Raw genomic sequence first — 17,227 nt, 5'->3', positions numbered from 1 at the left:
TGCTTTCCAGATGCTCAGTTATTGCATCTTTAATAATTAACTCCAACATTTTCCCCATCACCGATGTCAGGCTAACTGATACATAATTCCCAGTTTTCTCTTTCCCTCCTTTTTTAAAAAGGAAGCTACCCTCCAATCCATTGGAATTCTTCCAGAGTCTGTAAAATGCTAGAAAATGATCACCAATGCATCCACTATTTTTAGGGCCACTTCTTGAGCACTGTGGGATGCAGAACATCAGGCAGAGGACTTTTCGGATTTTTGTCCCAGCAAATCTCCCCAATACAATTCCTGACTTATAAGGATTTCTTTTAGCTCCTTCTTCATGCTAGACTCTCTGTCCCCTAGTATTTCTGGAAGGTAATTTGTGTCCTCATTAATGAAGACAATCCAAAGTACTTTTTCAGCTGGCCTGCCATCTCTTTATTGTTTGTAAAGTCACCTGATTCTAACTGTAAAGGACCTACATTTGTCTTCACTAGTCTTTTTTTTCACGTATCTGTGAAAACTTTTCCAGTCAGTTTTTATGTTTTCTGCAAGCCTACCCTCATATTCTATATTCCCCTTACAAGTTAAACCCCATAGTCCTTTTCTGCTGGGTTTTAAATTTCTCCCAATCCTCACGTCTGCTGCTTTTTCTGGCCAATTTATAGGTCTTCTCTTTGGCTTTAACATTATCCCTGGTTTCCCTTGTAAGCCATGGATAAGCCACCTTTCCCATTTTTCTCTTACGCCAGACAAAATAATACAATTGTTGAAGTTCATCCACGTGTTCTTTAAATGTCTGCCATTGCCTATCTGCTGTCAATCCTCAAGTATCCTTTGCCAGTTTAACCTAGCCAATGCACAAATCATACCAAAGACCAATGTCAAGCTGAGAACAAGAAAACTTTAATATAAATGAACTAAATGGCCTGCTCCTCACTTACAGTTTTTACTCCCATCAAAAGTTAAAATGTGAAGTGATTTTATTTAAACACGGGGTCCTGAGGGGATTTAATAGGGTAGATACCCACAGGATGTTTCCTTTTGTGGGCGAGACTAAAACTAGGAGATATAGTCTAAAAATAAGAGGACGCCTTTCAAACATTCTTTTCTCCTAAAGGGTCATTGGTGTGTGAAATTCCCTTCCGCAGAAAACATTGGAGGCTGGTCACTAAATTTATTCAAGGTAGAGTTAAACAGATACTTGTTAGGTAAGAGAGTTGAAGATTTTTGGGGGGGTGGTGCAGACAAAAGAGAGAAGCTGAAACCACAACGAGACAAATCATGATCTTATTGCATGGTTAAGCTGGCTCAAAGGGCCAAATGACCTACTTCTGCTCCCATGTTCCTATTTAAAGTATAAATTACATTTTCTGAGTACAATCTGTGAATTCATGCTAATATATTAAATTTATATTAATTTTGGTTTGATTGTTACAGAAGACATTGTAAAAGACACTATTTTGTCCATCAGATTTTCCCACTGGGATCGCTTGGGAAGTTTGTTACTTGTTACTTAGTCTTCACAAGGATCGCAACAGTTTAGTATTGTAGGACCATTCTGGAATGGGCTGCCTGGGAGCATGGTAAAGGTGGGTTAGGTTCCCTCACATCCTTTAAAAAGTATCTGGATGAGCACTTGGCACACTATAACATTAAGGGCTATGGGCCAAGTGCTGGCAGATGGGATTAGGTGGGAGTTCAGGTATTTCTAATGTGTTGGTGCAGACTCGATGGGCCTAAGGGCCTCTTCTGTGCCGTATGATTCTAAATAGTTTAACTGCTTCCATTCCTGGGAAGTGTTGTTGATTGCAGTTATATTAATCATTATAAAATCATTAAAAGGAAACATTACATTCTTTATTACTAGCCCTAACTTTCTCCAGTAAGATTAGTGAACAATAATGTGCCAAACTTCGTTGAAAAAATAATGGTGTGTAAATAATGCATATAATTATTAATGAGCAAATCAATTAGCAATTTCAAGGGATAAGACACACACAAATTGAGAATTTCCAGGACTTGGTTGCTTTACTCAGCCATTTGATTTGCAGTCAGCATCTCGACCTTAGCCTTCTCATAATTTTAAAGAAATTGCACATAATTGTTCACTAATCTTGCTGCAGAAAGTTAGGGCTAGTAATAAAGAATGTAATGTTTCCTTTTAATGATGTTATAATGATTAATATAATCAACAATACTTCCTGGGAAGGGAACCATTTAAACTATTTAGAATCATAGAAATATTTTGCACAGAAGAGACCCTTCGGCCAATGAGTCTGCACTGACACATTAGAAATACCTGAACTCCCACCCGATCTCTTCTGCCAGCACTTGGCCCATAGCCCTTAATGTTATGATGTGCCAAGTGCTCATCCAGATACTTTTTAAAAGGTGTGAGGCAACTACCTTTACCACCCTTCCAGCTAGCCCATTCCAGACTGTCACCACCCTCTGGGTAAAAAAAAATTTCCTCACATCTCCCTTAAACCTCCTGCCCCTCACCTTGAACCTACGGCCCCTTGTGACTGACTCTTCAACTAAGGGGAACAGCTGCTCCTTACCCACTCTATGTCTCTCATAATATTGTACACCTCGATCAGGTTGCCCCTCGGTCTTCTCTGCTCCAACGAAAACAACCCAAATGTTCCATCCCAGGCAGCACCCTGATGAATCTCCTATGCATCCCCTCCAGTGCAATTACATTCTTCCGATAATGTGGCAATCAGAACGCTACATAGTATTTTAACTGCAGTCTCACCAAAGTCCTATACAACTCCAAAATGACTTCCCTGCTTTTGTAATCTATGCCTCAATTGATAAAGGTAAGTGTCCCATATGCCTTTTTCACCACGCTACTAACTTGCCCTTCCGTTTTCACAGATCTGTAGATAAACACGCCAAGGTCCCTTTGTTCCATAGAACTTCCTAACGTCTTCATTGAGTGCTTTCTTGTCAAATTACTCCTTCCAAAGTGTATCACCTCACACTTTTCAGGGTTAAATTCCACTTGCCACTTATCTGCCCATTTAATCTATATCTTCTTGTAGCCCAAGATACTGCACCTCACCGTTAAACACCCATCCAATCTTTGTGTCAGCCACAAACGTATTAATCCTAACCCCCACATTGTCATTTATATAAATGGCGAATAGGGGGGCCAACGCACATCAGTGTGGCACGCCACTGGACAGTGGCTTCCAGTCACTAGTTTAGAAGACTCACAACACCAGGTTAAAGTCCAACAGGTTTATTTGGTAGCATAAGCCATTAGCTTTCAGAGCACCACTCCTTCATCAGGCGAGTGTTGTCACTCACCTCAGCGACATTCTGAAAGCTAGTGGCTTGTGTTACCAAATAAACCTGTTGGACTTTAACCTGGTGTTGAGAGACTTCTTACTGTGTTTACCCCAGTCCAACACCAGCACCTCCACATCATGTCCAGTCCCTAAAGCAGCCTGTCTCCTACAACTATTTTAATTCAAATATTTAATTTGTTTAGCTCTTTTTAATACCTTTTCTTTTTTTACTCTTGTAATCCAAACTCTCTATTTCTTTCCGTATCTACTCACTTTCACACACCCACTATATTCCAACAGTTTCTCTGTTGTTTGTTTCTCTCTCAATCGTTAAGTCACAATAATTAAGGAGATAAACTGTTGGCTCCATCATTTACTGAGGTCTTGGATGTCCTGTTGCTCCCTCTACATCATTACAGTGGCACAGTGGTTAGCACTGCTGCCTCTCAGCACCAAGGACCTGGGTTCAATTCCAGCCTAGGATGACAGTCTGGTGTTTGCACATTCTCCCCATGCCTGCGTGGGTTTCCTCTGGGTGCTCCAGTTTCCTCTCAGTCCAAACATGTGCATGTTAGATGGATTGGGCGTGAAGAATTGCTCCTTAGTGTCAGCGGATTAGCAGGGTAAATATGCGTTGTTAGGGGGATAGAGTGAGATAGTTGTTGTAGCAGGTTCAATGGGTGGAATGGCCTCCTTTGCCACTGTAGAGATTCTATGATTAGCAGCTCAGTGCAAAAAAAAGTCAAACTTAAGGCAACAAAAATGATCCATAGCAGACGGCACAACAAGATTTAGTCCAAAATAAAGCAGCATTTTGGTCTTCAGTGCCTCAAAATATTGATATTGGATTTTACTTTTACAAAATGAGTTTTGAAAAAATGTTTGCTACAATTCCAGTAAGACTAAACTTATGTTTTTGATACAAAGGCAAAATACTGAATGCTGGAAATCTGAAATAAAAATGAAAAAAAAAATGTCTGGCAACATCTGTGCAGAGAGAAAGAGTTAATGTTGCAGGTTTATGATGTTGGTTCTGATGTGACAACACAGTTCTGAAACATTAATTGTTTTCCTCTCCACAGATGTCCCCAAACCTGATGCTTTTGATTACCTTTTCGGATCCATCACCTCGGTCCAGTGCATACAGGTGACTACGTTTTCCGTGGAGAAAAAATGTAGGATCTCTGCCTTTTCCACATCACATAAAACAATTCGCCGTGTGTCCGCAAGACTAAAGGCTAGGACTAGTAGAAAAACAAAAAAAGATTATTAGCAAATCCAATTAACAACTACACGAGATCATGAACTCTGCTGCATTTGGTGCTTTACCTTTTCCATCAGGCCTCCATGCTAATGATGTTACTTCTTTCCCTGTACTTTCATTAGGTGCCAAGCTCCACACACGCTGAAAGTGAGCAAGACGATGAAGCAAAACCTAAAATTAAACAAAAGACTTCTATGGTATTCCTTTGAGTGTCTCGCCCAGTTTTACATTCTGTTCAGCAATAACTCTTTTGCATATTATCGAAACAACTGACTCTGGCAGTATAATCTAGATAAAAATGTAGAAAGTTTACAGTGTAGAAGTAGTTCATTCAACCCATCATGTCCATAATGGTTGAAAAGGTGCTGTCTAACCTAATCCCAGGTTTCAAATCTTGGTGGGTTTCAAGAATATATCCAATGATGTCTTTAAAATGTAAAAAAGAATGATGCATTTCAAAAGTGGTAGGTCACCAAATCCTGATTGCATTCATCCTGGAGTAACAAGAGAAAAATTCCTTCTCTAATTTCAGAGGCTGTGACCATTATCTTTGATTACACGAGCTGTAGTGAAGACTCTCCTGCTATTTTTTAAAGAATCCCATGGGATCTTCCACATCCACCTGAGGGTAGATGGGCCTCGATTTAACAGTTTACCCAAAAAGCAATACCTCCAACAATGCAACAATCATTCAGGACAGAAATTCCCTTTTAGCCTTTATAATCTCACCGTCCCATAGCATTTTCAATATTTATGTTTTCTTTAGCCACAATGTTATCAGATGTTTTACCAGATACTTTTTTTTACAAGCTTCAGTTCCATTTCAATCTATTTCTCTACAAAATTCTATAATTTGATGTACTCTCTTTTTGCCTTGTATGAATAGATTTACTTTGTGTATTATCAATCTCATACTTGAAAATTCCCTACAACTGACTGTCAGTTAATTTCTTTCTTCACTGAAAATTGCCAGTTCCAAATTAGTACCACATCACTTTGTATAATTTTCTGTTTTTACATTAAACTACATTGTGGATACTCTCTAAAAATTATTTTACTTCTACATTAACTTTTTACCCACTTCATTGCTCTATTTATGACTTTATTGGGCAAGTAACACTTGTTCTAGGAATCAATTAGAGCTTAATTTAGGATAGAAAACAGGTATACTTTGGCTGAATTGAAATCTACGAATCCCTTGCAATTCTAAAGTGTTATGATGAAATGGATATATCCATTTTACTGACATTGTACTTCCCAGATTATAAAATACCTTTTTAAGTTTCTGTAATTCTAGTGTCAAAAAAAAAATGTACCTCTGTACATTTCGGATATCATTGTCACTAGTTGCTGTAAAGCAGGTTAGTTTAAAGGTTCCAGCCACTTTGACAAGCAAGAAGGTAAATATGTAGGATGGGTTGGAGTGGATAGAATGGGTTGAATTGACGGGAAGTTTGAATGGGTTAGAAGAAATTTGGTGGGCAGTCATGGGAGATGGAGTCATGGGCAGGGGTAGCCAGAGAAGTGGCGTTAATCAGAGGCTGGATGGGGGTGGGGTCAGTATTATAGCTACCCATCTAACTGATTAACTACAAGTTCTAACTTCTGCAGGGTGAGAGTCAGAAGCATCCAGAATCTCCAAATTAAATCAGAGTATTGGATAGTTCCCCTGCAGAGTATGGACCATTAGAAGTTTGAATTTTCTAGCCAATTTCTGTGCAATCTTTGCATTGGATATTCGGAGGCAGGGAGATTCAGAGAGTGGTGGAAATATGGAACACACTGCACGAGAGGGTAGTTAGGCAGATAGTCTCGCAACATTTAAGAAGTGATGAGTATTTAAATTGGCAAGGCATAGTAGATATGGACCAAGTGCCAGTAAATGGGATTAGTATAATTGGTATTTAATGGTCTGCATATACATGGTGGGCCAAAGGGCCTATTTCTCTGCTGTATGACTCTTAAAAGTTTACATTCATATCAAATTACAAATCAATTTCCAGAAGTCAGTTAGTTACCTCTCCAGTTTTGTTAGCGAGTGCAATGAGGTCCCGCTTAGGGGACCACACCATGTAAAGTATCTCATTGGGAAGTTGCTTCTCTCCAACCTGTCGAAATGCTGGCATGATGATTCTGTCAATAAATAAAGAGTCGTTGCCAGTTACTGAGATTAAACACAGCACACAACTGTAAACGGAAGAAATGTGAAGAACAATACATTTAGAAAGAGTGACAAAGATTTCAGACATGATACTCTTTTTGTCTTTCATAATAACATTAGCCAGGATTGTCTGTGTGGTATCCACGAGGGTGGGCAATCCCTTGTTTAGGCAAGACAAGGATACCAATGTACAACCTACAGTAAATATAATTAGAGGGTTAGTTAAATAAGAACAAAAATGGTGTTTGCTGACATTTATCCTTCACTGTGCACCTCAGGCTAATCCAAATAATTACCCAATGTCTTGTCAAACTTCATCTTTCTCCAAAAGACACAGATAATGGATACTCAGCTAAGACATTCGAAGTGGAATATAAAACCTCCAGTCTAAGATAGCAGCTCCTCAGGCAACTTTGATGTCCCCCAGCATGGTTCCCACTAAAAACTTTCCAAAAGGCCAAACAGATGTCATCTTCTCAAGACACTTGAGATAAGAGCAATTACAGTTTTATGCTAAAAATCCACAGACCCCACCCTCTTATGGACTTGTTACTTTATGACTCTGTATGCATACTCAAAAGTGATCGCAGCCACCAGACTGGCCAATGGCATCAGCAGCTTAGTTCACACTGACTATACAGCGATCATAAGGGGACTATGACTACACAGGCAAATCCAGATGTCGCATCATTGCTGGGGACCACAGCAAAAGCAATTACTTCCCTTTCTACTTTGTATCTTCCCTGAAAGCAAAGGCAGCATTTAACCAGGTGAAGTGGAAATTCTCTCGTGTAAGTAGGTAAACGCCCTTGAGACACTCGCTGAAGAAATGGATTAGATTTCCCCAACATCACTTTCAGCATAATGAAGACCCAGACAAAGACGCTGCCACACACCCTCTCCAACTCCTCACCAGAGTGCTTTTAGCTGTCAAAGTGTGAAACCTAATATCAACGGAAAGACCAAATACAAAATATAGCTAAATGCCAATGACATTCTAATCTAAATAGCTAATTGCTCTGCCTCATTGTCCAACTTTTAAAAAAATCCGCGAATGCTAATATTTCATGATGGAAGATTACTTATTTCAAAACTGAGGATGTAGGCTTTGCCCACACATTGCCAAACAATGCCCTTAGGCATGATCAATGTCGGGGTCTGAAAGCATAAATAAATCAGAAGTAAAACTGACCAGTAAAATGAGGACAAACATTTATGCCTAATTTCTCGTCAACATTTCCACCTACAATCAGTGAAACAGTTCAGGAATAATTTCAGATAATTAGATATAGCTCTTGGGATTGGAGGGATCAAAGGATATGGGGGTGAGGCAGGATCAGCTATTGAATTTGATGTCAACCATGATAATAACGAATGGCAGAGCAGGCCAGAAAGCTGAGTGGCTTACTCCTGCTTCTACTTTCTATGGACCCGATTCTCCCTTCCCGAAGTGCACGTTTTTTGGCGAATCAAGATGGGAAAATCATGTTGGCCAATTTGCGGGATTTGCGCATGTGCTCCTGATGCAAGTGCGTCTTTGCGTGGGGACTGCACTAGAAACCAGAGGGAAGGGGGGGCAAGTAATTTATATCTTTTTATAATGTATTTTAAATCTCATTATCTGGCCTGGCAAGGAACGCTCCGGGTCCATATCATCTCCCACCGCGCCAGGAATATTTCATTCATTCCAGCGAGTTTAGGGCAGCTCCCCACTTGTGGGGAACTAATGGGCGAACTTGCTGGAGTGAAGGCCAGGCAATCAGGTGGCAGGGGTGTGGTGCCCCCAAGGCACTGCCCAAGGGGCAAAGTGCCCATGCTTAAGGTACCAAGGGAGTGGGGTCGAGCAGGGAGAGCTTATTGTGAGTGGGGCCCAGGGGCAATCAATGGGGATGGGGGTGCAGGACAGGGCTAGGGTGAACGTTGGACCCTTAGAGGATGAGGGGGGGACTTAGTGGTAGGGGATGGGGAAATGGCTGAGGTCTTGAATAACTTTTTTGTTTCGGTCTTCACGGAGGAAGACGTGAATAATTTGCCGGGTGTTAGCGATGGAAAGGTGGTAGGACTGGAGGGTCTCAATGACATTATTGTTACTAGAGAGGCGGTGCTCGAAAGACTGGAGGGACTGATTGTGGACAAGTCCCCAGGACCGGATGGAATGCATCCGAGGGTTCTGAAAGAAATGGCAGAGGTGATAGTGGATGCCTTGGTGGTTATTTTCCAAACGTCGCTGGATTCCGGGGAAGTGCCGGAAGATTGGAAAGCGGCTAATGTTACGCCGTTGTTAAAGAAGGGTGGCAGGCAAAAGGCAGGGAATTATAGGCCGGTTAGTTTAACGTCTGTTGTAGGTAAAATGTTAGAATCCGTCATCAAGGAGGAAATAGCGAGGCATCTTGAGGGGAATTGCTTGATAGAGCAGACGCAGCACGGTTTCGTTAAGGGGAAGTCGTGTCTGACAAATTTACTGGAGTTCTATGAGGATGTGTCTAGGGCGGTGGAGAGAGGAGAGCCGGTGGATGTGGTCTTTCTTGATTTTCAGAAGGCGTTTGACAAGGTACCTCACAAGAGGTTATTACAGAAGGTAAGGGGGCATGGAGTTGGGGGTAGGGTGTTAGCGTGGATAGAGGATTGGTTGTCAAATAGGAGGCAGAGAGTGGGGGTTAATGGGTGCTATCCGGATTGGCGGTTGGTGACTAGTGGAGTGCCCCAGGGGTCGGTGCTGGGGCCTCAGCTATTTACCATTTATACAGATGATCTGGAGGAGGGAACCGAGTGTATGGTGTCAAAATTTGCTGATGACACCAAGATTGGTGGAACGGCAAATTGCGCGGAGGGTGTGGAGAGTCTGCAGAAGGATCTAGATAGGCTGGGCGAATGGGCCAGGAACTGGCAAATGGAATTTAATGTTGGCAAGTGCGAGGTGGTCCACTTTGGTAGGAATAATGGTAGGAAGGACTATTACTTTCGTGGCGAAAAACTGCAGCACGCGACGGTGCAGAGGGACCTCGGGGTCCTTGTGCATGAGTCGCAAAAACCCAGCATGCAGGTGCAGCAGGTGGTCAGGAAGGCTAATGGGATGCTGGCCTTCATAGCGAGGGGGATTGAATATAAAAGTAGGGAGGTCTTGCTGCGGCTGTATAGGGCATTGGTGAGGCCGCAGCTGGAGTACTGTGTGCAGTTTTGGTCGCCGCACTTACGCAAGGATATTTTGGCCTTGAAGGGAGTGCACAGGAGGTTTACTAGGCTGATACCGGAGTTGAGGGGGTTGAGCTATGAGGAGAGGCTGAATAAACTAGGCTTGTACTCGTTAGAGTTTAGAAGAATGAGGGGAGATCTCATTGAGACATATAAGATGATGAATGGGATGGATAGGATAGAGGTGGAGAGACTCTTCCCGCTCAGAAAGGACAGTAGGACTAGGGGGCACAGCCTCATGATAAAGGGGGGGCGGTTTAGAACGGAGTTGAGGAGGAACTTCTTCACTCAAAGGGTGGTGAATCTCTGGAATTCTCTGCCCGTTGAGGTGGTGGAGGCTGCCTCGCTAAATATTTTTAAGACATGGGTTGATGGGTTTTTGATAAGCGAGGGGATTAAGGGTTATGGGGAGAGGGCGGGAATGTGGAACTGAGCCACGACAGATCAGCCATGATCTTACTGAATGGCGGGGCAGGCTCAAAGGGCTAGATGGCCTACTCCTGCTCCCATTTCTTATGTTCTTATGTACATTGGAATCAGTCAGGGGCTAGAGGGAAGCCAGTGATTGGGGCGGGCAGATGAAAGAATGGGGACAAAGTCACAGCTGGAAATTGGAAAGCAAAGGACACATATGACATAAAGTTTAATTAATATTAGTGGTTAAATAGAGTTCAGCATTAGCGTTGCTCGTATTTAATGAATGCATTATAATTTGGTCTTAAGAATTCAAGCAATAATACTAAAATATGCTCATAGCATCTTGCAGAGGTGTATTAAAAAAATCTTTTTAGAATTCACCTTGCATGATGGGCTGATAGGTGACAGGTACAGTTCAATATAGCATTGTGAAGTAATTGATTTAGGAAATAAGAATGAGCAAATACATATTAAGATTTTAAATGGAGTACAGGGCAGAGGGATCTCTGTTTGCAGGTACAAATCATTAAAAGTGACAATGCATGCAGGTAAAGCCAATACAAGGCAAATGGAATACATGGCTTCATATCTTGAGAAAGAGGAGGACCATTATGTTTGTTAGACTGCAGCTGCACTGGATATAAAAGCAGTGGAAAAGGCGCAGCATAGAATAATCAAAAGATGAGAGGAATTAAGAGAGCATGAGGCGATTAAACCTATTTCCAATTGTTAGTTCATGGCAGAACCTATTAGTGTCTGCTAAACTTTTCTATAAAATAACACAGTTGACGAGGCAATATTTGTAATAAGGTGGCAAGTGGCTATGTTACTCTACCTGTAATCCAGAGACATGAACAAATGATCTAGAGACACAAGTTTAAATCCCACCACAGCAGCTCAGGAATTTAAATTTAATGAAATAAAATTTTGAAAAAAAGTGTCAATAATAGTGATCATAAAACTAACAGGTTAAAAAACATCTGGTACATTGTCATTCAGAGAAGGAAATCTGCTGCCCTTATCTAGTTTGCCCTCTGTGACTTCAGACCCACATTAACGTGATTGGGTTTTAACTGTCCTCTGAAATGACCTAGCAAGTCACTCAGTTTGTTTACAAAGGCAACTCACCACCACCAACAGCAATTAGGGATGGGTAACAAATACTAACCATACCAGTGACATCCACCATCTTGTGAATGGATAAAAAAATTCACAAAGCAATCTAAAAGAGTCCTTTACAGAGAGCAGTTTGAACATGAAATTATCTGTCACAACATCGAACATATGAAAAAGGAGTAGGCCATTCAGCCCCTTGAACCTGCTTCGCCATTTACTAAGATCATGGCTGATCTGGTTGTAACCTCAAATTTGAATCCTGCCTACACCAATAACCTATCACCCCCTTGTTTACCAAGAAGCTATCCACCTTTGCCTTAAAAATATTCAAAAACTCTGCTTCAACCACCTCTACAGGTAGAGAATTCCAAAGACTCACAACCATCTCAGAGAAAAAAATTTCACCTTGGTGAGCATTCGGGCCTTTTCTCTACAGGAGGTGAATATTTGGCTCATTCAGTCTGCACTGACTCTCCGACAGAAAACAACCATTCGTCATTGATGTTTCCTATTATTCAGCCAATTTTCCATCCATGTTGCCACTATCCATCATAAATTATTCCATGGGCTTCAACATTGTTCATATGTGCCATCTTATCCAACACCTTTTGGAAATTCATATACACATCGACCATATTATCCCCACTAACTATCTGTTACTTCACTATAAACTCTGCCCTCACCAAGGATATGTTAGCTTTGAAAGGTGTGAAGCATATATTCACCAAAATTGCAAAAATGGTTCCAAGGGTTAGCAATAGATTACTCAAACTTGGTTTGCCTTCTGACATGTAAGAGGACAATTTGATTTTTAGAAGTTTCAATGGAAATAGCAAGCTAGAGAGAAACCTTTTCCACTGGTCAAGAGAACATAACTTCCAAATCAGATGTCAGCCCATTTTGGTGAGAAATTAAGAAACACTACTTCACACAGTGTGAAAATTTCTCCCATTAAAAAAGTAAATTAGTTTTAAATCAGAGAGCAATAGAATCTTACTAATCTGAGATATTAAGGAATAGAGTCAAGGCAGCTGGATGCAGTGTTAGCTCCCTGGTTTCTGCCGTTTCTATGTTACATAGAAACATAGAACATTACAGCACAGTACAAGCCCTTCAGCCCTCAATGTTGTGTTGAGTTATGTCCAATCCCAAAATCAAACTATCCCCTCCTTATAATTCTGGAGTGCTCCATGTACCTATCCAATAACCGCTGGAAAGTTCCTAAAGTGTCCGACTCCATTATCACAACAGGCAGTCTATTCCACACCCCAACCACTCTTTGAGTAAAGAATCTACCTCGGACATCCCTCCCATATCTCTCACCATGAACCTCACACTTATGCCCCCTAGTAACAGCTACATCCATCCGAGGAAATAGTCTCTGCACGTCCACTCTATCAATCCCTCTCATCATCTTATAAACCTCTTAAGTCGCCTCTCATCCTCCTCCGCTCCAAAGACAAAAGCCCCAGTTCCCTCAACCTCGCCTCATAAAACCTACCCTCCAAATCAGGCAGCATCCTGGTAAATCTCCTTTGCACTCTCTCCAATGTTTCTACATCCTTCTTATAATGAGGCGACCAGAACTGAACACAATATCCCAAATGTGGTCTCACCAACGTCCGGTATAGTTGCAGCATAACCCCACTGCTTTTAAACTCAAACCCCCTGTTAATAAACGCTAACACACTATAAGCCTTCTTCACAGCTCTATCCACTAGAGTGGCAACTTTCAGAGATCTGTGGATATGAACCCCAAGATCTCTCTGTTACTCCACATTCCTTAGAATCCTGCCGTTGACCCTGTAATCTGCAATCAAGTTTGTCCTAGCAAAATGAATCACCTCACACTTATCAGGGTTAAATCGGCCACTTTTCAGCCCAGCTCTGCATCCTATCAAGGTCTCTTTGCAGCCTACAAGAGCCCTCCACCTCATCCACAACTCCACCAATCTTGGTATCATCAGCAAATTTACTAACCCACCCGTCAGCCCCTTCTTCAAAGTCATTAATAAAAAAATCACAAAAAGCAGAGGACCAGCACTGATCCCTGTGGTACACCGCTGGTAACTGGTTCCAGTTTGAAAATGTTGCTAATAAAATCTTTCTGTACAACATGCACAGATCTTACATGTCTGACAAGATTGTAACTGACCCGCTACAGCAGCACTGTAACAGATTCAGACATTTATTTGACTGAACGGACAGGTCACAACTTTCAGGAAAAAGCGCCTGAGACCCTACCCTCGGGAGTGAGGGCGGTCTGGAGTCTGCTCGGGGTGGGGAGAGGTCGCCGCATCCGATCACTGCTTTACTGAGGACAAGAGGTACCCCACCGGCCGGGCCGGGCCGGGCCGGGGTTTCCCGGGAAACAGCCTCCACTCTTTACCTGCGTCCCACTTCCGCCAGCGGTACTCACCGTCAAACAGGCAGCACACATGCGCGCTCTCTTCCCCCCGCACAGGTATCGCGAGAAAAAAAACACATCGCGCGACTGCAGAGCTGCGCGTGCGTCAGGACAGAGGGGCCGATGGGAGTGAGGAAGGTGAGACTTGTGCACGAGCTGCGGAGGACAGGACAATGCTTTCAGGGACAGCAAGGCTCAAATTAGGCACTGTGGCAAATGCACTACAGGCTCTCACACTAATAGGTGGTTTAAAGTTTTAGAATTAATACAACTGTCTTTCTGTACCAATACAAGTGCAATGATACGACAATAAAAAAGTCATTTATGTGCACAGGATGTTGATTATGAGATCTCAGGATTCAGTAAACGGAAGCACCAAGACTGGTTTGACAAGTGCCTTGAGTCATATAATAGCTTCTAGACAAAAGTGCACAGATGACAAGAAATGATCAGCAAAGAAAGCCAGACATCATCTTACAAAACAAACACTGCACCCCAAACTGAGAGAAATGGAGAACTAATAATGGTAAGACAAGGCTGATGAGCTTTAAGCAGCTTGATTGATACAAACAATCTGAAAGTGCCACATGAAGATCTATGATCAGCCTATGACCCCAAAACCAATGGTGTGGCACCCATCCTCAGCAGATGACAAACAGCTCCTAACAAATTGGCATGACGTTCTCAATGGGCACAGCATTTCTATAATCTCCGAAACCAGCAATCCCCAGATTGTGCAATACCATTGAGGCACTTTCACAGCAACACATTCTGGAAGAGCTTGCTCGTGATTCCCCTCAAGAAATCACAAAGCCATGAAACAGTTTTGGGCAAGTCACAAGAAGCTGATGTCATCCCACCTGAAGTATTTAAACACAGAGACACTGACATGGTTAGAAATCTCATTCTTAACCTGGAATCAGGGTGCTGTGCCCAAGATTACAAGGATGTCTCCATAAGTCATCTCCATAGTAACTTTTCACAGATTTTCACAGTAACTTCATTGCAGTATTAATGCCTACTTGTGCCACTAATAAATAGACTTTAAAAAATTTTACAGCCAGAAAGGGAGCAAGTCCATTTGTGATAATCATCACAGAATATCACTTTTAATTGCAGGAAAAGTTTTCACAAGGGTTATTCCTAATAAGATTGTATAAGATTGTCACTCATTTCGTTTACTCTGTGCACCCAGAATTACAGCCCCTTCCAGCACCCATCCCCCCATCCTTGGCCCTTTCCCATCTCGATTATTGCCCACCCCCCTCTTGATCATCAGCCTCTTTCCACCCTCACATGACGCCCTCCCCCCCACCCCACACTCTGACCGCTACCTGAGTGAGGCTGTAAAATCCCAACCTGTATGGTATTTGTTACATCGGTAAGATATTGCTAGGATAAAAAGGAGAAAGTGAGTTTGAACTTTTTTTGGTGTGTGTTAAAATCTCTTCAACTTCTTTGTTGTCTAGCATAATATAGTTAATTTCTGTTTGATTAGTGTTTTATTTTTTGTTTAAATATCAATAGTAGACTTCTGTTAATCTGTTAAGTAAGCATTCTCCATAGTTTAAAAAAAGAATGATGATCTGTCAAGCCACGTTCCATTCTGGGATCTGACTTGTCTAATAATATCAGTTGGGATTATAACAATATTCAAGGCTGAGAGCAATAGTTATTTAAATGTTAAGGAAATTCAAGGAATATGTAATATCTTATGTTAGTTTTTTCTCTTAAAAGTCAATTTACAACAAAACACCCCCATAGATACAATGAACCAATGCACAACCAACACCTCCAAAGAGAGAATGGACAAGTCTGCTCAGAAGCAGGAGCTACTGTGCTCTGAAGTGGCCATCTTGTCACTCCATCAAACTACTACTACTTCAAACTATACACGTCTCATGTTCTTTCTTTGTCTTAAGCAAATACAACATATCACCCTCTTCCATCTTCCTTCTAGATGGGTACAACAATCTAATAAACTCAACGGGATACAAGCCTTGTCTAAATAAACTATCCCTATAATTTAATCCCTTTAACTCCAGTTTCATCAGTGTGGCACCTGTTCCAAAGGTGTCCTTCCTGAAGCAAAATGCCCAGAAATGAACTTAAATTGTATCAAACTACACCTGCATGTAACTATAACATACCTTCCACTCCTTTGTTTTTCACTCATGAAGATGAAAAACATTTTGCTAGCCTTTTTTTATACATGGGTATGAAGATAAGTAATGAAATAAAGCACCAGACCATCTATTAAAGATGTGATTGAGAGATAAATGTTGGTTAGGACATCCTGAATATTGTGGAAATAGGGAATATCCTGCTGAACTTGGAATAATGAAGTGGAGATGATGATGTTGGACTGGGGTGGACAAGATGAGAAGTCATACCACACCAGGTTATAGTCCAACAGGCTTATTTGAAATCACAAGCTTTTGGAGTGCTGCTCCTTCATCATGTGAAGTACAATCATTAATGTTCCCCTGAAGCCAGGTTTGAGATCTCACCAAAAGACAGTACCTCAAACACTGCAATATTCCCTCAATGCAGAAGTGCCAATCTGGATTATGTGCTTGGGTTTCTGAAGTCAAGCTTGAACCCACAATCTATGTGCTACCATTGCACCAAAGCTTATAACTAGAATGGTTTGGATTAAGAACTGGTATTATGATGTTATTGATGATCAGATAACCATAAGCTGCTCTTCCTTTTCGGGGGAGAGCTGATTTGTAGCGATTTTACCTGAGGATTACCACACCTCAGGCAAGGGGAAAGGTTGAAAAGGTGGAGCCTTCATGAATAACTTCAACCGTTACAGGAGTTGGACCTGCACTGTTGGTGTCCTTTGCATCATAAACCAGTTGTACAGCTATCTGAGCTAAACTGGCCCCCTAATGGTGTTGTAGTTTGCAGATGATAGAAAAGTGGGATAGCAAAGTTAATATCACAAAGGATCATTCTCATGGGTGCACAGTGTGGCCTACTGCATCCAAATTTCCTCTCCTGCCCATTGGCTGAGGAGTGAGCATGGCTGAGGGGTGGTCAGAGGAGATTCTGTTTATATGAGGCCTTGCCATTATGATCAGTAGGGTTGCACGTGTACCCAACCTGTACCCAACCCTTCTACACATCTTCCCGTACCACCACCTTCTCCCGTAATTAATCCAGGTCTCCTACTGTTATTTAAATTTAAAGACTATAAAAGTGAAGTTTTATGCTACCAATAAGTGCAAAATGAAAGTGAAACAATTCAGCACGCAACGTCCGCTAGATGGAGCTTTTACTAAACAAAACTATTCCAAGATTATGATTTTGGTAAGTTCATTTAGGATGGAAGTTGCTGATCAATGCTGGGAGAAGCAGGAATTAATTGGGCAGGAAAG

At 41.7% G+C, this 17,227-nt stretch overlaps 1 protein-coding gene across 3 annotated transcripts in view; it reads right to left on the bottom strand.

Annotated features, from left to right (window-relative positions):
• Positions 1 to 13,915, bottom strand: part of anapc4 (anaphase promoting complex subunit 4) — a 98,827-nt gene extending 84,912 nt beyond the window's left edge. The window contains exons 1-4 of one of the 3 annotated variants that reach the window (XM_080189285.1): positions 13,854 to 13,915; positions 6,567 to 6,681; positions 4,614 to 4,719; positions 4,396 to 4,528 (exon numbers count right to left, since the gene is read on the bottom strand). In XM_080189285.1, coding sequence (XP_080045411.1) covers positions 4,396 to 4,528; positions 4,614 to 4,719; positions 6,567 to 6,674 — 347 coding nt within the window. In that variant the 5' untranslated portion in view covers positions 6,675 to 6,681; positions 13,854 to 13,915. The other 2 variants (XM_080189295.1, XM_080189276.1) reach the window with 2 other exon arrangements.
• Positions 13,916 to 17,227: the final 3,312 nt, after the last annotated feature.

Source organism: Carcharhinus amblyrhynchos, chromosome 1 (assembly GCF_965287045.1).
Source record: "Carcharhinus amblyrhynchos chromosome 1, sCarAmb.v2.hapA, whole genome shotgun sequence".
Classification (NCBI taxonomy): domain Eukaryota; kingdom Metazoa; phylum Chordata; class Chondrichthyes; order Carcharhiniformes; family Carcharhinidae; genus Carcharhinus; species Carcharhinus amblyrhynchos.
This window is presented reverse-complemented; position numbering and strand designations above follow the sequence as displayed.